The following is an 11,859-nucleotide window of genomic DNA, read 5'->3' as shown; positions in this document are numbered from 1 at the left end:
TGGGGGAGGGGGAGGGAAATGGGAGGCAGTGGCGGGGAGGAGGCAGAAATCCTTAATTAAATAAATAAATTTAAAAAAAGATTAATATTAGCCAAAATATATTTCTTGTCCTAAGAATAGCCACAAAGTGTGATAGGCACTAACGATAGCAGAGTGCACGTGGGACTTGTTCAATAAATAGCAGGCCAGGATTTATTCTTGCAAACATAACTATAAACTTTCTAAATTTCATTTTAGATGCTTAGTTTTAAACTACAACACATTAGCTTAGGTGAGCATTAGTTTTTCTGTGCTATGTTGTCACAGACATTTATTTACATGTATATTTCAGTTCATTTGCCTTTAAAATACTATATATAAATTCTACATACGGACTCTTGTCCATGTTTGTCCAAAATTACACAATAAGCATTTCCTAGATGATAAACAATTATATAATTACTTCAACCAATGCCTGACAGCATTTAGGACCATAAATAAAATAAAATTCTTTTACCTAGTCCATAAGACTTCAATTAACATTGGTGTCCTGCCTGCAAGATGTGCTCGTACAAGGACAGCACAAACCTTGTGGGGTTAACCCACCAATGTGTGATTTTATGTCAAGCGCATTCCATGAGTTAAAACCACTACCCAACAACTGCCTGGATGACCAAGAACCTGAGAAGATAGCCCAGGGACCTAATAAAAGCAAACACTACTTTTCTAAAAGAAATTTAAAAAATAAAATAAAATAAAAAACAGTACAACCATCATCAGAGAGCTTCCCCCTGCAAGCAGAGGGGAACACATAAAGAGACTGACAGCCTGACATTCAGCAGAGAGTGAGAGACTTTGGAAGACTCAGTCCAAAATGGGAAGTCTCCATCAAATCCTTTCCTTCTGGAGCCAAGGAACCCTGAGGAAGAGGAGGCAGAAAGATCATAAGATCCAGAGGAGATGGAGGACACCAAGAAAACACGGCCCTCTAAATCAACATGAGCAGTCTCGTAGACTGACATACAATGATGCTGGATCCAGAGAGCCTGCACGGGTCTTTCCCAGATGGGGTTCTAAGGTTAAAAGAAGAGTGGTGACAGGACCCTATCGCTAATCCAGAAGCTACCTCTAACTGATAACCACTTGCAAATGAAAATTTAGTGTTTTTTTGTTTTTTTGTTTTGTTTTGTTTTTGTTTTTTTGAGTCACAGAATCACACCAGGGAAAGAAACTTCTCTAAAGGGTGGGAAACTTGGCCAGCAGTAGGAACTCAGTGGTATCTTTGGAAGTTCTTTGTCACATTATGCTATGTCATGTTTTTTCTTTACTTTTCTAAATTTTATGTAGTTTTTTATTTTTATTTTATTTATATATTTTTCTCTCTACCTTACAAAACTTAGTGTATATATTTTGGCCTCCAGTTCTGTGTTATTTCTGACTGTGGGAATTTGTTGGTCTGTCTTTCTTTTGCTTCATTGTAGACTCTTTTCCTTCTCTTTGTTTTGTCCTATTTTGGAGAGTTAGTTTTTTTTTTTACCTTATTATATTATATTTTATTATTATTCCTTAGAAGACTGTTTTCTAATGAGAGACAGAAAGTGATTGAACAGGAATAGGAGGGAGGTAGGGAAGAACTGGGAGGAATAGAGGGAAATCCATCATCAGGATGTATTAGGTGTGAAAGATATCTATTTTCAATACAAGGGGAAAATATGATATTTGTATTTCCACTTGGCATGTCTATAAAGACATAGGAATGTATTTGTGTCTATGTCACCTCAGTACCAAGTATTATCTGGTATATATTTAGTGCAATACCTTAAACGTATGAATAGTTTTTGGATTATGAAAGAGGCAATATGTAAATAATTCTATGTGGTGCTATTTTGTTTGTGATCTAACAAATAAAGCTTGCCTGAAGATGAGTGTGTGGACCTAGGCACAATAGTTAACCATAGAAGCCAGGCAGTGGTGGCACACACCTTTAATCCCAGCACTTGGTAAACATAAGCAGAGGGATCTCTGTGAGTTCAAGAACACCATTGAATCAGTCTAAAAGGGAAATGGAGCAAGGGAGGCTCACACCTCTAATCACAGTACTGTTAAGTCACATGCCTTTAATCCCAGCACTAGGAAGGTGGAGAAAGGATTGACAGGACTGGACAGAGAGAGGTATGTAAGGCGGGAGGAGGGAAAGCTCACAGCAGTCAGTCTAAGGATCCACAGAGTCAGGATCTTGGCCACTTTGGTCTGAGGATTCCAGAGAGGTAAAAGGTCACCCTAAGGACTGGCTCCTTTACTTCTCGATTTTTTTTAGCATTTACCCTGATATCTGACTCCAGGTTTTTATTATTAAGAACAATTAGAATTTGCGCAACAATTCTAGACTTACTTTTCTCAACATAGCAAAATATATAAGGTACAGAGAAGTGTCTTTTACTTAAATATTTTGAAGGTCATTTCTGTTTATCAATCCTTTAATTCAGAACAAACTTGTTTCTTTTTACTTTGTAAAATCTACCATGTATTTAATTTATGTATATACATGAATGGAACATAATGAGTGGAACGTAGTCAAGTCAATACAAACCATTTAAAACTTAACAGAAGAATCAACATTACAAAATAGTTTAATCTATTGCAATTTTCTGACCTAAAGATTCTGAATAGAAAAGTAACACCGAATCAAGAAAGTACATTAGCAATTTCAAACAATTATGTTTTTATCTTTTCTATAATTACAAAATCTCTAACGTTTGTTAGAAAAGTAAATGGTCCCATGATATCTCTTTCATCAATATTTATATTTTCTCATATTCATGTGGGTGATTGTAATTTAAATTGTAAGCCCTCTTTCCCCAATACTCCTTGCCAAAGATAAAGTATTTACTGAACACACACTCACAAACATGCACTTATACTCACAAATACAAACACATATGAAAGTACACATGAAACACATGAATACACATACATGCATAAGAACACAAACATGAACACATACACAGTATTGAATCTAGGTGACAATAAAATAAATGTAGTTAAATAGTATAAATTCCTTATATGTCTAGAAAAACGGGTTACGTATGGCTGAAGTACACTATGCCATAGTCAAATGGCTAGACCAATACCTTGTTTGCAGATAGCTCGGTTTTAACTTCTGTGATGGTTTGAATGAAAATGCCCTCATACAATTGCGGGCTTAGTCCCAGTTAATGTACTGTTTGGAATGATGAGAAGGTTTGGCCTTTCGGACGCACTTCCATTGCACTGGTATTGACGACAACACTCCCAGAATTTAGAATGAGAGACACGGAAAGCTTTTGTGACAACCTTCTAACCCTCCACCAAATAAATAAATACATAAAGAAATAAAAGAAACAGTCTGAACCATTGAAGAGAGTCCTTAAAAATTGAGAGAAAGATAGTGAAGTCTAGCTCTTCATATGTGATAGCTTCTGATAGGGTTGGGAGTGGGAAGGACTCAGTTATCTTTAAGGGGCTGGGCAATGAGAGCTTGATCATGCTCTGATGAGTATATGGACAACACAAATTGGACTTGGTATATATATATTTTTTCTTTTTTGCTGGGGGAACAAGGGTGGGATGGTGGACTTGGGAATGGAAAGTGGGAATGATCATGGTGCATTGTATGAAATTCACAAGTAATCCATAGAAGATACTATATTGGGGGAGGAGCAAGGATTGCAAAGCCACTGCTTCCTCATTGCTGAGCACTGTGCCCCCTGTCTGTGCTCTATGCACTGCAATTCAGTTCGTGAGCTACAGGCAAGGGGCTGGAGGTTGAAATACACAAACACACACACAGAGACTGACAGACACACAGACTGGTAAGAAGCCCTTTTTTAAAATAGCACCATGGAGGCTTAAATACCCAGCAGTCAAGTGGGCCAGCAGGTGAAAACCTTATCCTCTGATCTTCTAGGCAAGGCACAGCTTTTAGTAACTCCAATCAGAAGGCTCTAGCAGGGAAGACCAGCTGAAGGCCCAGACTCCAAATGGTCCCAACACCTCATAACAACAGTGCCTAGTTGTATAATGGAATGGAATTTTTCCCATTTTAACATTGGTTCCTGTATGCTTGTCAATCAGTGGCTATCTGACATTCCAAAAGAAACACTTATATAATGAAATGCCAACACAGAGAGCCAAAGAAATTTTCTAGTTATAACTTGCTCGTGTTGTCTAACTAAAACTTATGTAAGTAAATGTTAGGATATCTAAGACACTGACAAGCAAGGAGAATAATTCATTGAAGAATGTAAACAGAAGTGGCATTAAAAGTTTGTACTACATAAACAACTCTTTCCAGTGACTTACTTAGAAGTATTTAAACACATAGGTCAAACATACAACAAACACATTTTTACAAAATAATCTTTTTAAATGTTTTGATAAAAATACGAGATCAGTTTTGTGAGAAAGACATGGTGTTTTTGAAAACAAATACTGTGTAATTTTACAAGGTTAATACCTTTCTTTTCTACTAGGCTTCAAATTGTTAATTGTAATAGAAAACTGTCAAATAAAGACAAAATATTGTGATATAGCATATGAAATGTGATATTATATACCTAAAATTAGTTACATGATCTCATTGACTTTGGGTAACAATTGATGTTTTCAAAAAGTTACAGATGATTTTTCTTTTAATGCCAATCCAGTCATTTGGAAATAGAATCAGAGTTCCAGATTGCCATGACAAGAATGTTTACAGCCACCTTAAACTCCGGCTTTAGCATCCAAAGAAATCAATATCTATAAATACCTTCATTCACCTGCACATATTCGTGTACATACACAGGCACACAGACAAACAATTAAACTTAATAAAAAATAAAACCTTTGATTACATAAAGATTATACGTATATATACATACATTAAAATACATACTCATAAAAATTTTGTAGCTATAAAGTGAGGATAAATATAAGGTACTTTAATGTCCATTTAAAATATATATGATTTAGTGTCATTTCAAATACTTTTAACTCCTAATATTATTATATCATGAGATCAAGTATTCTTTTCCCAATGACTCTTAAGAAAAAATGATCCTGAGGTAGGTTGAGTCCCAATTTTCTGAGAAATCGCCATATTAATTTCCAGACTGGTTGTACAAGTTTGCATTCACCAGCAATGGAGGAGTGTTCCCCTTACTCCACATTCTCTTCAACACACACTATCTTTGCTGTTTTTGATCTTAGCCATTCTGACAGGTGTAAGATGTTATCTCAGAGTCATTTTGATTTGCACTTCTCTGATGGATAACGGTGGTGAATATTTCCTTAAGTGTCTTTTGGCCATTTGTGATTCTTCTGTCAAGAATTCTGTTTAGATCTATATGCCATTTTCAACTAAATTATTTGGAATTTTGATGTCTAATTACTTGAGTTCTTTATATATTTTGGGGATCAATTCCCTGTCTGATGTGGGATTGGTGAAGATCTTCTCCCATTCAGTAAACTGCCTTTTTGTCTTATTAATTTTGCTTTACCGAAGCTTCTCAATTTCAGGAGGTCCTGCTTATTTATTGTTGCTCTTATTGTCTGTGCTACTGGGGTTATATTTAGGAAGTGGTCTCCTGTGTTCATGCATTGAAGGCTGTTTACCACTTCTCTTCTATCAGGTTCAGTGTGACTGGTTTTATGTTGAGGCCTTTAATCCATTTGGACTTGAGTTTTGTACATGGAGATAGATATAGATCTTTTTCATTCTTCTATATGTTTACATCCAGTTATGCCAACACCATTTGTTGAAGATACTTTCTTTTTTTCTATTGTATAATTTTAGCTTCTTTGCCAAAAATCAGGTGTTCATGGATGTGTGGATTAATATCCAGGTCTTTGATTTCATTCCTTTGGTCAATCTGTCTGTTTTATGCTAATACCAGTCTATACCCAAAGATGCTAAATCATACTACAAGCAGCATTATTTGTAATAGCCAGAACCTGGGAAACAAGTTATATGCCCTTCATCCGAAGACTGGATAAAGAAAATGTAGTCCATTTACACAATGGAGTCCTATGGAGCAGAAAAAAAAATTGGCATCTTGAAATTTAAATTCAAATGGATCAAACTAGGAAAGAAACATTCTGAGTGAGGTAATCCAGACCCAGGAAGATGAACATGGTAGGTACTCACTCATAAGTGGATACTAGCTTTAAAGCAAAGAATAATGAGTCTATAGTCCACAGCCCTACAGAAGCAAAGTAACAAGGTGAACCCTAAGAGAAACATTTATAGATTCCCCTGGGGAGAGGGACATAGACAAGATCTTCTGATAAAATTGGGAGCACTGGGATGGGAGAACAAGGGAGGGTGGAAGGGGAAGAAGAGAGGAGAAGAGGAGGGAGGAAGAAAACTCAAGAGGAGGAATGAAGGGGAATGGGAGAAAAACTTGAGAAAATGAGATAGTCAAGATGGGGAAAGGACGGAGATGGAGAGCAAAGAAAAAGATACTTTGATTGAGGGAGCTATTACAGGGCTAGCAAGAAACCTGGCACTAGAGAAATTCCCAGGAATCCACAAGGATGATGCGAGCTAAGACCCTAAGCAATAGTGGAGATGGTGCCCAAACTGGCCTTGCCCTGTAGTCACCAAAAGCCTCCAAAAAAAAAAAAATAGGTATGCATGGTTTTAGTGCATAATTCTAACAGAACTTCCACGAAGAGCTAATACCTATACCCCTCAAAGTGTTTCACATAACAGAAACCCAGAAAGAACATTGCCAAACTCTTTTTTTTTGTTGTTTTTTGTTTTATTTTGTTTTTCGAGACAGGGTTTCTCTATAGCTTTTGGTGCCTGTCCCAGAACTAGCTCTTGTAGACCAGGCTGGCCTTGAACTCCCAGAGGTCTGCCTGCCTCTCCCTCCCGAGTGCTCAGATTAAAGGTGTGTGCCACTACCAGCCGGCCTCCGAACTCTTTTTATGAGGCTAAAATAACCCCAATACCGAAACCACACAAAGACTCAACCAAGAAAGAGAATTACAATAAAATACTGGCAAACTGAATCCTCAGAAAATTGCTCAAGTTAACAGTCAGCCTTTCTATAAGCTCTCTCTCAAATTAGATGCAAGTTACAACCAATTATTTATTTTCATGTTCTACATTATATACATATATAATTTATAATGCATCTACATATGTATACATATGTGAATATATTTGTATATACAATTTTTGCATGTATATATGCAATAATAATGCATTTTAAGTCAAATGGTGGTGGTGCACATCTTTAATCCCAAGACTTGGAAGGGAAGAGGCAAGCAGATCTCAGAGTTCAAGGCCAGCTTGCTCTACAAAGAGAGTTCCATCAAAGCGGGCACGATACAGAGAAACCCTCTCCTGGGCAGGAAGGTGGGTAGGGGATTAAGTACTATGCCATTATTTTGTATAGTTTAAGTTTATTGGCTTAATTATACTACCTTAATTCAAGGATTCCACTACATTATATTTTCTGATTAACAAGTTTGTCATTTGGGTATCACAAGTTCCAGATATCACAGAGTATTTTGTTTTTTAAGAAATTACAAATGAGAATGAGATATATATTCCTACTGAGTCATAAAACCACAAAAGAGGAAAATAACCAGATATTACCTAGAGCTTTTCTCATAAAATTTTTCCCAAAGAACACAAACCTGTGGTGTTGAACAAAATCTATGATGTTCTTATATATTCTAGGCACTACCTTCATATATACTAACTCAATTTCCATCTTTTTTTTTCTCTAGAAGGTAACTGTGTTTGTGGATAAAATAGGTTTTGTTTTGTTTTTTTTTTTAAAAAAAAGCATATGGCAAATTAATCATATAACATCCAAGAAAAGTGAGTACACTTTGTCCCTCTCAAAGTCAATTTTATGGAAATGAATCCATTTCCAGGAATGACTCTATGATTTGCTTCTAAATATGTAAACTTGATAATGTCCATTTTCTGCTTAACATTAAAAAGGTAAGGTTAATCGTTTATTAATGCCTTTTCTGTCTGGGGATAAGATACTTCACCTTGGCAGGCAGGGACCGGTGCATCCCACGAATGATACCCATAGGAGGACTTCCTGCACACGGCGCTGCTCTTCCCAACGAGTCGGAAGCCTCGATCACAGGCCCAACGCACCACACTGTTCAGTTGTCCGCCTGTCTGGCTGATGATGTATCCGTGGGGCGGCGATTCCGGGGTGCTGCAGTAGAAGGCTTTCCAGAAGAAAGAGTGATCACTGCTTAATCAACAACCAGACGTTCTCTCTCATCCAAGTTTACAAACAGCTATGCAATTAGCGCTGACTTAAGAGTAAGCCCGTGGTTGTTTTATTTCAATGGCGAATGTATATTTTAGTTTCTTTTAAAATGTGTACTCACATGGCTTGTAAAATGCTTGGCTACCTCTACTCTCTCCCAATTTTTATTGTCATCTACATGTGTGCTTTTCAGTTCATTCTGTCACCTGTGGATGTCCAAAAGCTCTGCGATGTATCACCAAATACAAGAAATACCTTATAAGCTTTTTTTCCCCAATATATTTTTATTATTATTTGGGAATTTCATAAAATGTACCCCACTCACACTTGATTCCCCAACAAGAAGTCACTAATGTTTAGATAATTAATTAAAGGGGAGGGTGGAATTACTTCATCACAGAATGAAATTCAGGCACAGAGATATTACCCCAAATTATTCAAAAATCATAAATGGACTGTCTGTAATTTTTATTTATTTAAAACTGAATATTATCTAGATTCCTCTGTCTGTTTTTGACTTGTTTCTCTTGTTTTCTGTGTATAAGTGTTTGTCTGCGTGCTTGTATGTACACTAAACATGTGACTCCTATAAGCTGAGCTCAACAGAGGGTGTCACATCTCCTATAACTGGAGATACAGAAAGTTGTGAGCCAACATACGAAAAGAATACAGACACTTGCAAGGTCAATACATGTTCTAAACTGCTGAGCTTTACTTAAATGTATTTATATTTATTTCATAAGTATTGGTGTTTTGCCTGCATATATGTCTACATGGATATCTGTGTAAGGGTGTTAGATCTCCTAGAACTGGAGTTACAGATAGTTGTGAGCTGCCATGTATGTGCTGGGAATTGAACCTGGGTCTTCGGGAAAAGAAGTCAGTGCTCTTAACTGCTGAGTCATCGCTCCAGCCCATCTTAACTCTTAATTCCATTTTAACTCTTTAATAATAGTTTCCACAATGACGGAAGTAAGATAGTTGCTAAAATTCTAAACATCACGTACCAATGTATCTTATCCTGAAGCCTTTCTTGTTATTGCCATGATCTGCGGACCATTGAAGAAATACTTCGTGACCATTGCTTGTTACATTAAAAGCATTTGAATAATCTCCGCTGAGGGAAATAAGCACCGGACTCTGAATATTTGGTCCTTTAGAGAGAAAATAATGGAATATAGATATAAATAAATGCATTCCCATTTATTTTCAGTGTTCGTATGCTTAAAATAGTATGGAATATTAAAGTGGTTTTATACCCAATGTTCCTTATCAGTAAGAGAAACCTAATACAAAATGATTTCCCTAAGCATTTTAATGATTTCTTTAAACTGTAACGCATAAAAATTATTAGACTAACAACAATTCTCATAGTGAATGGAGTCCACAAGGTTAAAACAATATCTATAAGATAAAAGTAGCATAAGCAATTGTTAATATTGAACATTTATGTGTATGGTTAGCGTGTTTCCACTGAATTTGTGAATATCCAGGAAATATGACCCATGGTTACCATCATACACCTGAAGAACATCAAACTCCTTTTCTGTCTGGAAGAATTCAACAAACATGCTGATGTTATAGCCTTTTTCCACTGAGATGCTCCAGGCACACATCTGCAGATTTGGGTAACTATCAGGATATCCAGGACTCAGTATGACTCCTGTCGAGTCCAGTCTTAATTCATTGGCAGGACAGAGCACTGTGAAAGAAGGCATCATTACTAATATTTTAAAATATACACAGAAGTTGTATTTTTAATACCCAATGATTGTTTTACCTTCATAAACAAAAAGAAGATAGTAGCTGGAATTTGTGTTAAATTACATTTTTTAAGGTGCTATGTAAAATATTTTATGGAGGCCTAAAAATTTACTGTATTTTTTCGTCTTTCCATAACATTGAAAATGTCTTCTTTATGATAAATAAATATATAAAGACCATGTGTTTAGTTCTTTTACTTCTTCACATATCCCTAATTAGTTTTTTGCTCTTGTATCTTTTCCTCTGACTTGCTATCTATATATTGCCCATACTTTATTCTCCTTACTTCCAACTCAATTTCTTCTCATTCTAAACTTTCAACCCTCTAGGGTGCACGGTCCAATAACAAAATACCACTGTCTCAAGGCTTATTTCATGAAAATTTCTTTCTGGTCTCAGGAAAGTGATTAGCTATAAGGACGTTATATGGTTCCCAGTCACCAGGTATCCTGCAGCTCCTGATGTTAGCTCCTACATGCTGGCTAAAACACAAATTCTCCAGTTATTCTGCTTCTTCAAAATAGTACATTCTTAGAATGACAAAACAATGTATTTATGTTCCCCTACCCCTACCCAGAGTCAATGAATTTTAATCTCGGGTTCATATAATTTGTATGTTCGAACAAATAGTCGAGATATCTACTTTAATATTGGTTTTAAAATAGAGAATAATGTAATTATTAGGCCTTAATTACTCCAAAGACAGCATTTAAAAATAAATAGTAGATCATAGGGTTTTCAGTATAGTGTTGTTCACTATGTATCATATTGTGCATAAATAAATCCATACATAACAACAGGATTAGAGCTAGTAAAAACTAAAATGCTCCATTAAAATGAACAACATTACTATAATAAACCACCCAGTATATAACAGTTAAATGTTTTTAACTTAAGACTATACCCTACTTCAGTGTTTTAAGTAGGACACTTAACTATCAAGAGAATAATGGAACACAATATTTTTAAAATTTTAATAGATTGGTCATAAACCACAGACCATTTCCTAATTCAACTAGTGTGCATACATTTTACAGTTTTGGTATTAGAAGCTAAGCCATCAAAATAATTAGGTCCTGATCTTAATAATTTGTTTTAATAATTCTACTTTAAAACAGCAAAATAACAGGTAGAATTTACTAAAATAGATAAATGATTAGCATATTCATAATTTATGAAGTGCAGTTTAATATTTTGGACAATTTAATATTTTTGAGTTAATGTTTCAAAAAGTACAAGAATAAAAATAAATAATAGTGAATTGTATGCATGTAAAGCTACTCTCTCTGTGGAAAACTTGGAATATTTGAAAAGAAAATGGGCCAGAACAAATCTTCAGATCTGTAAAATTAACTATAAAGTATAGTGATAAACATCCTATTGTTAATTCTATGTTGTATCTAGAGTTGAACATGAAAGTAATCTTTCATCTTTAAGAAAAAAATGAAAATATCAAATAATTTATAAATTGACTGAAAATGGTATAGTAGATGTGTTCTAGAAAATTTAAAAGGAATGAGTATTTTGCTAAGTTTGTTAAATTTAACTCAAACAAAACTGGTAAGTCTGAAATACATTGTCAACTAATGCTTTCATAAAGAAAGTCCATAGATTTATTCTAATCAATAATCAAATAATAATTAATTTTTATTGACCCTCTCAAGTGTCTGTGACTAGTTATTGAATTTGCTTTGCATTTTCTACAGGAGGCAGAATATGATTTATAGTAATCTAGGGAAAATTCTGGTTTTAGAACTGAGACATCGAAAACATGAAAAAGCTGGACTGTGAAACCCAAAAGTTGCCGAGATTAGTTTATTTAATTTCATTTAAGAATTTTCTTTTTTTT

The 11,859-nt window shown here is 35.2% G+C and overlaps 1 protein-coding gene across 2 annotated transcripts in view; it reads right to left on the bottom strand.

Moving 5' to 3' along the window:
* The window catches only part of Csmd3 (CUB and Sushi multiple domains 3), a 952,990-nt gene that overhangs the window by 55,418 nt on the left and 885,713 nt on the right, over window positions 1–11,859 (bottom strand). For both annotated transcript variants that reach the window (XM_026785886.1, XM_026785885.1), the window contains 3 exons: window positions 9,760–9,948; window positions 9,254–9,400; window positions 8,014–8,202 (listed from right to left, as the gene is read on the bottom strand). In XM_026785886.1, the coding sequence (XP_026641687.1) occupies window positions 8,014–8,202; window positions 9,254–9,400; window positions 9,760–9,948 (525 nt within the window). The remainder of the gene's footprint in view (window positions 1–8,013; window positions 8,203–9,253; window positions 9,401–9,759; window positions 9,949–11,859) is intronic.

This window comes from Microtus ochrogaster, linkage group LG3, assembly GCF_000317375.1.
Source record: "Microtus ochrogaster isolate Prairie Vole_2 linkage group LG3, MicOch1.0, whole genome shotgun sequence".
Taxonomy (NCBI): domain Eukaryota; kingdom Metazoa; phylum Chordata; class Mammalia; order Rodentia; family Cricetidae; genus Microtus; species Microtus ochrogaster.
This window is presented reverse-complemented; position numbering and strand designations above follow the sequence as displayed.